The following is a 12173-nucleotide window of genomic DNA, read 5'->3' on the forward strand; positions in this document are numbered from 1 at the left end:
GATCACTTAAACAGGCAGCTGGAACTTATGCTGTAAACATCAGACAGGACCTGCAGTTATATCACATCATCTGTTCCCCCACTGCTATTGGATAATCTAACAGAAGCCTTATTATGCACATTGCTAAAAAGTGTCCTAAAGACTAATTTGAACATCAGCAAGGATACCTTTTAGTCTTATATTAAAAGATTACAATTTCTTACACTGAGATATAATGCAGAAGGTGTGATTGCTTAGAGTTTAGTTGTTTTTAAAATTCCATTAGGTCAGTATATACTCTTATAAAGGCACTTCTTACTAGAATAGATGGGCCTTTTAAAAAGACCCCATAATTTAGAGACAGAGTCTTCTCAAGAAGGGAGCACATACCCATGCATACCCCACAGTACTTACCACAAATAATCTGAAAGCAAGAGAAATGAAAATGGACATGGAAATCATTTACTAAAAGACACTAGTTACATTGACTGACTTGGTTACTGGGACAGAACCAAAGCCCAATAAAGTCAACATGATTATTTGTCACTAAATGTAATTGTCTTTAATAAAAGTAATCCTGATCAAAACTTTGTGGGAGGTACTTTCTTCCCTGATCAGAGACAGAAACACTTGTGTAGAAAACTGCCATCAGTATTGGAGTGTTGGAAATGCATGCTCAGTAACCTATAATGAAACTAATTCCTCAAGACAAAAAAGTCAAAGAGAAAGTCTAAGTACATGCAAGAGCAAAATCCTCACTGGAAAGGTAAAAACTGAACAATTATCACAGTGGGAGGAAAAAAAAAGTAATTGCTAAAAACAGCATCCAAAAACTCTGTAGTTGAATTGAAGAATCAAATTTCCTGTACTGAATGTGAAGTACTAAAACATTCTCAGCTGCACTCTTCCTCTTTTTATGAATAAAAGGTTCCATAATGTTTCAGGGAATCACTACAAGCTACATACTATCTTTAAACCTCCTAACAATTAAAAGCCAAATATAAAACATAAAGAGGAGCTCAAACATACCTCATGACATCTGTTGATCTCTTCAGCAGGGAGCTTTGCTTGCACAGCTTCTTGCAGAGGGTCAAAAGCAGACTTCACTGCATTTTGGATTCTTTCCAACATTTGCTTTTTATCTGGGTCTGTTGTTTCATTTAGTTTAGCTGAAAAGGGCTACAATTAAAAATAAAAAAATTAGAAAGCCAGCTGCAGTACAGTAGCACTATACTCCATACACAGAATATTATCTTAGCCACACAGTACCTTGCTAGTGATGGATAGGACATTATGCCATAGAAAAAGCTTTGACTTCAACTACTGAAACATGAAACATGCTCCTCATCAGAAATAAAGGTGCAATCACAAGATTTTAGTTTGCATCCAAATTAATTTTTTCAGAAAGACTTCATAGATTACTACATTATCATCACAATTACTGTTGTTTTCATTTTCTGTACAGCTGATCACCTTAATTACACAGCTGATTACCATGAATTTGAAAAGGACAAGCTTTAATGTGAAACAGAGAGAGATTAAATGCAATGTTTAGAGACTATGTCAGGCAAAGATAGTTGGGCAAAATTTCCAGGCCTCCTATTCCCAGGCCTGTATTCAATTCATTAAAATGATAATCTCTTTGTGATATGTAGTTCTAAAAATTACCAGAGAATCACCTTCCCTCACCTTCAGTCCTGAATACATAATTTATTAAATCCTTAAAGCTTTCGAGCCTTTTCTTTCCAAGGTCATCAATGGTACAAAAGGGAAACCTCCCAAGCTTTAAAAGATTATGGATATACCATTGTTTAAAAACTCTTACAAAGGATTATTTTTGAAGTTTGAATTCTAACACACAAACCTCCAAATGCTGTTTGAGCAATACATGCACTCACAAATAAGTGCTAAGATCACAGAAATCAGGAATGTCTTTTAAAGAATTTGTCAATTCTAAAACAATGTAAAAATCAAAGTGATGTGCAGTTCAAATAACAATTCTAATGTGTGTGGCACCAAAACTAAAACAAGCAGAAAGTTTACAGAGGTAGCAAAATCTGAGGCATTTTTTAGATGCTTTCGTACATTATTGAATGAGAACCTAAAACACAAGCAGAGATTACCACACCCACCTCTGAGGCAGTTCTAACATCTTGAAGTAGCTGATCTGGGGTTGATTTGTTCTCTCTATATCTTTCAAAAAGGTAATTTTGTCTTGCTCTCTTGATGATCTGCAAAACAGAAACAGGGAAATATTTTTGTGAAGTGACACGTAGTTATACAGAGAGCAGATAAAATCTATTATGTACAAAAGGCATTTCAGAATCTCTATAAATTCAACAAGCTACAAGAATTACATATAAGAAGACAAATTAAACACACCATACACAGTTGATCGACTGCCTCAACAGAGTCAATTAATTATCTCAATGGGCAAATAAAATAAATTATCTTTGTAAATACTTAGACTTCATTATTTGTGACAATATACATTAATATACAACAATATAGGGTTTGCTACCATAGGAGTGCCAAAAAATTGAGAAAAACAATGCCTTTGTGTACAAAATGTACATCTCAGTTAATAAGTGTAAGATTTATCTTGGCTTATCAAGTGGCAATTACATGTGACTCTCTGACTTCCATTCTAAAAGTAGAGTATTTTAGATGGCAATTTAAAAAAACCTCTTACCTTATCATCAATATCTGTAATATTCATACAATAGAAAACGTCGTATTTAAAATAATCCCTCAAGATTCTTCTCAGGATATCAAATGAGATGTAGGACCTAAAACCAAAAAGATACAGGGGTGTTTTTAGTGAACACTTGTATCATATATCTGTATCAAATAATTTTAACCTCAGTCAGTAACTGTGCAGCAGTTTTACTTTGCCCCCATCTACTAGTTTTTAATCCCACAATGATAAAATATTATAACATGCTTTTAATCTTAAATTGCAAGCATTGAGTTGAAAGAGACCATTTTCTAGTAAAACACTCCTCTAAAGAATACCTTTTACTAATAGTCTTTTGCTTCCACTAGGCATTGTTATCACCTATGTCAAAGTAAGGAATGCAGTACCTGGCATGTCCCATGTGAGAAGCATCATAAACTGTTGGACCACAGCAATACCACAAGACCTTTCTTCCATTCTGAGGCTGAAATATTTCCTAAATTGAAAGGGAAGGTACAGTGGTCAGAAGAAATTAAAGACATGACTTTGGGCCAGTAACACCCCATTTGGAGATTAAAACATGAAAACCTGGATTATAATTACAAAAAACAAATAGTTATTCCATTCTCAATTTTACTGTAAGTAAAGACCACCACTAGCTTTATCCTGTAAGAGAGATAATGGGGTGTGGCTGCTTATGTTCTATGCATTCTTATCAATCAAGGTATCAGGTTACAAGGATTTGGACTAGGCAGGGCACTATTCAAACTGTTAGTAAAAGCTTTCTTTTGCACTGAAAAGGATTACACACTATAATCAGTTCACAGATACTTGAATACTACATCCCATGATACATTGATATTCTTAATATTTCCTCTTTCCCAAAGGACTTTCAAACAAGACCACAAGAAGTTTTACACTTTTTATATTTCAACTATAATTGGTGAGACTTTTTTTACACAGGCAATATCTGAATAAAGAAACTGTGATTTTATTCTGCTCACACTGCCAACACTTATGTGTATTACAGTTGAATGTCTGGCTATTTTGCATGACAACTTGAAACTGGGAACTGAATATTATGCAATATGCACAAAGAGTCACACATGTGTAGCGTACATGTACTTAGTTTACGCAGTATTACACCTGCCCAGCAAATGCACTTGACTGGCACAGAGTTTCCGCCCCTGCTTGTTAACATTCCACAGAATACAACCCAGAGACCTGACTATTGACAGGGCAAACACTTCAGAAACAAGCATTTGATGACTGCTCTATTTATGTTTCTAGGGAAATCTCCACTTTCATTTACTCACCTTACTGCGAGTCAGGCTGTTGTAGAGGCAGAGCCTAGAATGTTTTGTCCCCTCAGGGGGAGACCAGGGGGGCTGCACACGTTTGCCTTTACCTAGGAGAAAAAGTAGTTTAAAGAAAACTGAAAAGACACTTTCCACAAACATATTTGCAATACAGCATTTTCTCCTCATCACATCATTATTTCAGAAGAAAAAAACCCCACATCTAAATGGAGAAAGCAGCTTCAATCCTAGTAATCCAGCTACTCCTGTTAGAGCCTCCTACAAAGCCACCAAAACCAAAGTAAATTATTTCAATCTAGCTTATTTTCTACTCTCTAACTTGCCATTCCAATTAGCTTTTGATCCAAGTAGCAGTGAGGAAGAGGGTACAAAAGTAAGAGCATGCAATTCAGGCAAAGTATTACCAAGAGTTTTGAAATTCAATGAATCATTAATGAAGTGTTATGGCAGTCCTGGGCTTTCTGCAATGCCACTGATTTTACTGTGATGGCACATCACAGATCTCACACAGAATTTGCAAAATATCTCCAGAGTCCAGAGGTGGTGTCTACAGCCAATATTGACAGAGTATGTGCACTCAGGGTGAGAGGGAGAGGAGACAGAAAGGCTTAGAAACAACCTCAGCTTTTTATCATGCATTTTTACTACGTACACAAGGCATTTCTGAACACACTAGTTTACCACAAATATGCTCCACTTCAGCAAGAACCTACATTTTGCCATTAAGGAAAGTAGATAAAGCCCAGGGTAATATTAGTGACAACATTATTGCATTTGTTTTCTCCTAAATTTTTAAGAAGCAACACAGTTGTTAAACTCGTGGGGTTTTTTCAAAGAGAAGTATGGGCATGAGTTGTAGTTTGCTGTGCACTGGGCTGCTTACAGCTGTAATGATGTTAAACCAATTATCACATTAACTAGGAATGAAAGCAAACCAGGACATTCAAAAATACAGCAAGTTTGCCAGCTTAATACACACAGCACTGTCTTTAGGAATTCTCATGGTATGCATTTTAACTGCAATTAAAAACTATACAAACTATTTGCTTTGACAAAAAAATTGCCTTTCTGATCCTGCGTCTCAGGGTGCTCTTCATTAACTCTGTTTCTCTCAATATCTTTATATGCATATTTTGGCTGAAAACCTTCAAGTAACGTAAACATTCACGGTATAAAAAAATTAATCTCTTCATCTTGCTTTTTTAAGTAACTGCCTAAATAAGAAAAAAATATATTAACTGTAGTACTCTGCCTCACAAAGGGACTGCATTTAATCTCCATGCTATGAAGCCATGGAAATATGTGTCCATTCTAAACATTTCATTGCATGAGGTACTCCTAAACAGAACACCTCAAGTTCAAGAGCAGTCTCTCCATAACAGGTCATACACCAAGGTATGGATTTGTTTACTCTTTGATTTACAAAGATTACTCTGGCATGCTTAATTGTGGCCAACGCTTCCCTCGGGGAAAGAAGCCTGTGTGGGTTAGTCTAATAAAAGATAAATCTGTAAAGCTTTCTTCAGTTACAACCACACGAACATAAGGAAAAACCCAGATACTGCATCCCATATTTCTCAGCTTCCAAGTTAGGTGTCACTTTTTATCCACTATACAGATGCCAAGGGCATAGTAAAAGGCTGGTAAAATATTGGTTAGTCTGTTCAAATACACCTCTGCCAGCCTACAGCCTTTTCCCTGGTTGAACTGAAGTTCATTTGCTCTAATCCACCATGGAGTTTTCTGGTACACCAAAAAGAACAACAATTAAGTATTCAAGGTCTAAGAAGTATGGCAGATTCGTGTGTTACTTTCATAGTGAACACTGCAGAACACCATTCCAGGACTCCTGAAACACAGGCACCAATCATGCAGATATAACCCTTCAGAAAGAGAGACTTAACAGTAAAGATTTCATGGTCAGGAAAATGGAAACCTTTTCTCTTACGGCTCCACCCTGATCCATGGAAATCTACAGACAATCTGTAGTTAGTGGATAAATCTACTACAGAGCCAGGGGTGCAGCTGAGATCCCTTCTCTGCTGGAAGGAAATAATAACCAGCACTAACACTTGCAGGCACACGCAACACACACAGGACCTACAGCAGTCTGATTTTAACTGCTGGTCTGTTAGGAACTGAGAACACAAATGGTAAGAAGTTGTGAGAAGATGGCATTGGAGTAATACTAGTCAACAACCATCAGCAAGAATGACAGACATGCATACATTTGTAAGTATTGCAAGCACTATACAACAGCTCTGTGTTGTTATTATTCATTATTTCATGACTCCCTGAGCAAGGATCTCACTGTAAAATTAGACTAGCTCATTGGGAAACACCTCAGGAGAGTGACACAGCTCTCAAAAATGCCTGCCCATGCTTACACAATGACCTAGATTAACCAGTTAATACTTCCTCAAATCATCAGCACGCCAAATTTATGAGGGTTAAAAAAGAACCTCAAATATTCTTTGTGAAGTTCAGGGTTAATAACAATCGTAAGAGGAAGTATTCAGTTTATTTTATGGTGAATTTGTATATTATACAACAACTATTTTGTTAACCTTGAAAGGCAAAAAGTGGACTGAGCAAATCTTGGTGTTTCCAGGAAAAAGCCCAAACCCACACTTTTTTTTACAAACCAGAAGAGAGCCAGCTTTTTAAAGAAAATACACATAATTGAATTCTGTACACTGAGGAATTTTAACATTAAAAAAAAATTGATAACAGCTTTTACATCCAAATAGGTCAGGATCTATCAATTACACAATAACTGTATGCAAGAATAATGTTATGACTTTGAATACAAATTGATACCGTAAATTTTAAGGCGTGCAAGAGAGTATGAAAGGGAACTTCTGGGAATTCTCAGCAATAAAAACCAATACAATGTCAGCTAGTCTATAACCTGCCCGCCAGTTTCATATTACTCACTTGTTTGAAGTTTACAAGGCTCATTTTTTTCACTGCTGCCATCATAGATTGCTTCTATGTGTCTGTACCACCGGACAACATGGATATACTGGTCCACAGGTGGCCCCGAAAACTTTCTGAACACCTCCACATCTGCATGTGAAAATGTGAACCCCTGGATATAACTACGAGTGCTCAGGTACTCGTTCAGAGCCTTCACCCTGGCTTCCTCTTCACTAATGCTCAGAATAAAACTGTAGCTGGAAGCTGTAAAGAGAGGCACAGGACATTTGGTCAGCATTAAAAGAAGGAGATCCCATGACCAAAATATATCTTTATAATATACATCTCCCCCTGTAAATTAGATCTGGCAACTGGTAAGAAATTTGAGAAAATTGTATTTAATACAACCTACCACATAGCTATGTATTTCCTATTGACAGGATTATGTTCATGCTGCCATAAGTTTTTGAAGACATCTTTCAAAGAATAATAAGGACAAGAACACAGGTCTTTTTCATGAGGAAATATAATCTACTATAATCGGAGAAAGCCCTTCACATAGAGCAAACCTAATCCGTCACTGTTTTCCATGCTGCTAAAACACTCATCCCGCCAATATTTAACTATGATTCATTTTATACACCGTGGAAAGGCTGTGAATTTGTCTACTGAACTTGAGCACGTAGTTACATCTTTGCAGGGCTGTTGCCTGCAAGCAGGCTCCCAGCACCATGCTTAGTTCCTCCTACTTGCTCTAGAAACTCAAAACTTCAGCTGCTGCTGTATATTCCCATACTTCTCCCATGCCCCTTTCTCTCCTCAGGCACACAAATAATATTTAAAATTAGTAAGATCTACAAACATGAACAGAAAGGATATCAGATCATGCTCCTCTCTCACAACTTTTTAATTCCATGATTTCTTTGGTATATAGGCAAGGCAGGTTCAGTTACGTCTCATCTTGACAAACATGGGGACACAGAGGAAGCACCAACAAGGCTCTGGGAGTTGGTGGGGATGCTCACAGTAAGAGCACACCCTGTGCAAGCCAGTGGGTACAAAGCACTATGAGGTTATGGCACTGGGCTAGCACTGCATTAGGCAAAGCCAGCATTCACATTTTCCTACAATGATTCAATGTTTGTAGTTCCATTCATGTTCAAAGTACTGTAATAAACATGAACATGACATCCTGCTTAGGTAGTCAGCCAGCAAGGTAATTTGAGCCAAGGTCAGTAAAGTAAGAGAGGCAGCAGGAGAGCACCTGTCCCTGCTCCCAAACCCCAACAGAGACCACAGCCAGAAGAGTCACTTCTCACACTGGCATGAATATCTCCTGCACAAGGAGTTCCCAAAGCATGGAGGTGCTCACAGAACACTGCTTTTGGAAAGGCAGGAATGAAAGGAGATGAGGGAGTAAAGGCTAGGAGAGGATGTGAGGGACTGCACAATTGAAAAGGTTTTCCAAACATCATCAGTTAAAACTTTATGAGCCACTTTCTATATGTAAATCAATTATTAAAATATCCAACAGCAACTGAGGATGACAGGGAAGTGGCAGCTAGATATCAAGCATGTTTGTATTCAACTCTTTGGGGTATAAATGAGATAGAGTGGCACATCAGGAGAACTAATAAAAAAAGTCAATGATTTAAAAAAAATTTAAAAAATCAAAGTTCACAAAAGATATTTAAATTTTATACACAAAAGCAAAGACAGATTCATGTAAAGTATAAATCCTTCTCAAGGCCTATCCATGTAATTGCTCAATACAAATAAGGGATACCAAGGAAATAATGGTTCATAACTTGACCTTACGGGCTTGCCTTATACAGCTGAATGGGATTCAGCTTCAGCCCACACAGTTCATTTTACTATAATCTTTTCAGGCTTCTAAATATTTACCGATGTTTATCATCACAGAACTTCACATGTTTATACACACAAAATAGTTTGAAATAGTTATGTTCATTAACTGTGGAAACCTAAGACATAAGTCTTCCTTGAATATGAATTTTGTATACATGAATCATATGAGGGAGAAGGAAAAAAAAAAAAAAGGTATTACCAGAATGATCTGGGCAGAAATGAAACTGTATCTCAAAGAAAAGATCTTTTGCAAGGAAAAGCAACCCTCAATTTGCAGAGTATTATTATGGTTATTATGACCATTATTCACACATCAGGCTGCTAATGGGAAGTAAGTCAGTGTATCTGAAACAATATAAGTGCTTTCCAACCACATCTGCAAACCAATCTAAAAGGGAAGTTGGCCAAACTTACACACAAATACAATAAATATGACAGCACTCATACCAGCTAATTTTGGCAAGGAGAGATGGCAAACACCGCCTGTGAATGTCAGTGCTGATTAGCTTAACAACCAAAAACTTTTTGAGCAATCTTGGCACGGACATTAATATCTGAAGTTGTAATGTTTGGCAGGCCCCATTCCCAGTGTCCCACATGGGGACTCAGCCTGTGCTGAGCAAATGACTATGATAACACTGTCTTTTGGAAGGCAGTGCAGCAATGTACCACTTTTTTTCAAGCAAAAAGAATCAGTGACAGCTATCTACATAAAAGTCTTCTCCAATTTAATGGATATCACGACTAAAAGAAGAATAGTTAATCTACAGAATCTAGCTTTCTGTGATTTCCATTCTGCATCCTCAGTTCCCCCCCCTTCTTGAAATGCCTTCAATTTATTAAACACTCCCACTGAAATATTTCCTGGTACCTCCTAAGTGCTGCATCCCATCTTCCATACACTTCAGTATCCCCATTTTCCTGCACAGCTCCAGCCCGTCTTTGCTCAGCCTGCCAATGGTCTGCAAGACACAGCTGCCCACTGTCAAATTAATTGATTAATTAATACCAGTCAATGGATTCAGAAAGTATTAAGGGAAAAGGGCCAATGGATATATGTACATCTGACCTGTTTCCCTTGTTGCTTTAGGAAAACAGGCTAAGGAATTGCCCTTCTCTCTGACTGCAATTTTTTTCCACTCCCAAACCAGAAAGACTCCAGTTGTTCCTAATCAATTGCATTAGGAAGTGTCTCCTTGGCAGCAGAAACATGGGAGTACTACAGAGCTGTTGCATAACACTGAATTTTAACTCATGTGAACAGAATGATCCATAGATATCGTATCACACAAGAGGAAACACGCACTGAGCACGAGTATTGGAGAGGTAGCAAAGTAACCTTGGAAAACCAGAAGAATTAAAGTTAACAACGTAACATTAAAAAGTTGTTTCAAAAAAATTCCACTGTAGACATTAATTAATCCAGTTCTCTTACAATAACTGCTGGTGTACAATCTCTCTGGGTGATATAATTGCCATACATTCTTCTTTCCATGCACAGAGTGCTTCAGAGACTACTAAAGGACACTGGGAACTTGTCTGAGAGACTGCAGCAACACACAGACTCAAAGGCACAGGACTGCTTCTACCTTTTTATTTGCACATAAAATAACTTTTGAAGTTTAATCAAGACACATAACCCCACAATATCAAATTTCATGGAAAATTTTCACTTTTATTAACTTGAAAATGAAAACCTCTGTTCCTTGAAGATGTTGACAGCAAAGTAAGCACAGAAAAGCCATAAAGTAGGCAGTAAGCTAGCTGACACAAAACCAGGGAGTTACTTTGCTTCAGGGAAAAATTATATTTCCTGGGCTTCCCTGAACCTGCTAACCTTGTCAGTCATAATTAGATGACAATGTAAATGTTCTGGGAATTCTGCAGAGGCATTCTCCAAAAAGAAATCTTACCCATTTCTGAACATTTTGAAATGTAATTTCTCTTCCAACTTTGTTCTCACAAATTTAAGGTAACCCAGAAAACACAAATGTAACATTATTAATACAGCTCCAAACTGGCCATTTATCATCCTGGTTGGCCACTCTGGTACCTTTGAAAGGAATCCCAACTATCTGCTCAGCCAAGATGAATTCCCCTTTTCCATAAACACTTCACAAGAACCAAACCAATGCTGTGACTCCAGCTAATGCCAAACACTGCATCAGAGAAAGAGAAAAACAAAGGACTTATCAAGACTCACACATGAGGAGCAAGAAGCTTATTTAGATGAGCTGGGATTTTTAAGACTAGAGTATCCCACACCAAGGAAGAGCTTGTCAATCCTAGTGACTTGAGTCCTGAAAGTCTCACTTCCACTTTTCCTGAATCGAAACTAAATGTAACAACTGCAATTTCAGTAAAAAAAGCCCCACCTTAACAAAGAGTAACTAAAGAGTTTCTTAAAGTGCACCTGAACTGAGCCTTTGTTGGGTTTTTTCCCCCCAAGATACTGAAAAGACTTCTGAAAAAGCCAATCCCTTGACAACAAGAAATGTTTCACTTTAGCGGGAATACTACTTGTGATGAATAAAGAGCAAAGTAACATTCGGTAACAAAAAAAGAGGGGAGCAAAAATATTTGTATTTACAGATCCTTAACTGGAATGACAGAAATTTCCAACCCTTTACATACCATAATGGTATTTCATACTTGCATGACTGGTATTCCAAGTTTCCATTTCCTACAGTAGTGCCAAAAATTATAGTGCTACCCCAGCCCTCCTTCCATATGGAAGCGAGCAGTACAACCCATCATTAAAACACGACCACAGAAAATGTCCGTAGAAGTCCAAAAGTTCAGGCATGAGTTCAGGGGAGAACACTGATGGCTTGGGAAAGGCAGCACGGGAGACACAGAGACAGGTGAAAAGCACGGACAGCGCGCTGGGCAGAGCACGGACCGAGCGCACCCAGCCTCTCCCGGCACCCAGCGAGCCGGAGAACAGCTGTTCCCAGACTTGGTAACGAGCAGCTCCGAATTTTTTCCACAAATCGCCGAATGCCAACATCAGCCTTTCCACGCGCGGCACACCGCGAGCCGCATCCCGCGGGACGCGCACCCACCGGGGCTCTGCGGCGCCGGGGTCCCCCGGGCGCGCCCGAAGGATCCCAGGGGACGCTCAGAGGAGGCGAGCCGGGCCGCCCCCGCCCCGCTACCGCCGTGACAGCGGCGGGGCCGCGACCCCGGCCCCCGCCGAGCCGTGACAACCCCGGCCGTCCCCCGGCCCGGCCCCGTGGGGGGCCCGCGGCGCCGCTCGCCGACCTACCGTGCTCGGCGCTGGCGGCTGCTGCCATCCCGGTGCTGCTGCTGCCTCTGCCTGCCCTCGCTCCCGAGCTGATGCAACAGCGCGTCCGGAAGCCTCGCCCCGCCCGCTCTACGCTACTTCCGACGGGCCGCGTCACCCGGGC

The 12173-nt window shown here is 39.2% G+C and overlaps 1 protein-coding gene across 2 annotated transcripts in view; it reads right to left on the reverse strand.

The window, feature by feature from the left end:
- CARS1 (cysteinyl-tRNA synthetase 1) overlaps positions 1 to 12137 on the reverse strand; it is a 34818-nt gene extending 22681 nt beyond the window's left edge. The window contains exons 1-7 of one of the 2 annotated variants that reach the window (XM_048307694.1): positions 12032 to 12137; positions 6913 to 7158; positions 3973 to 4064; positions 3064 to 3152; positions 2672 to 2768; positions 2112 to 2210; positions 1009 to 1158 (exon numbers count right to left, since the gene is read on the reverse strand). In XM_048307694.1, coding sequence (XP_048163651.1) covers positions 1009 to 1158; positions 2112 to 2210; positions 2672 to 2768; positions 3064 to 3152; positions 3973 to 4064; positions 6913 to 7158; positions 12032 to 12059 — 801 coding nt within the window. In that variant the 5' untranslated portion in view covers positions 12060 to 12137. The remainder of the gene's footprint in view (positions 1 to 1008; positions 1159 to 2111; positions 2211 to 2671; positions 2769 to 3063; positions 3153 to 3972; positions 4065 to 6912; positions 7159 to 12031) is intronic. The other variant, XM_048307695.1, reaches the window with a different exon arrangement.
- Between the last annotated feature and the right edge of the window lie 36 nt (positions 12138 to 12173).

The sequence above is a fragment of the Corvus hawaiiensis genome, chromosome 6 (genome assembly GCF_020740725.1).
Source record: "Corvus hawaiiensis isolate bCorHaw1 chromosome 6, bCorHaw1.pri.cur, whole genome shotgun sequence".
NCBI classification, from domain to species: domain Eukaryota; kingdom Metazoa; phylum Chordata; class Aves; order Passeriformes; family Corvidae; genus Corvus; species Corvus hawaiiensis.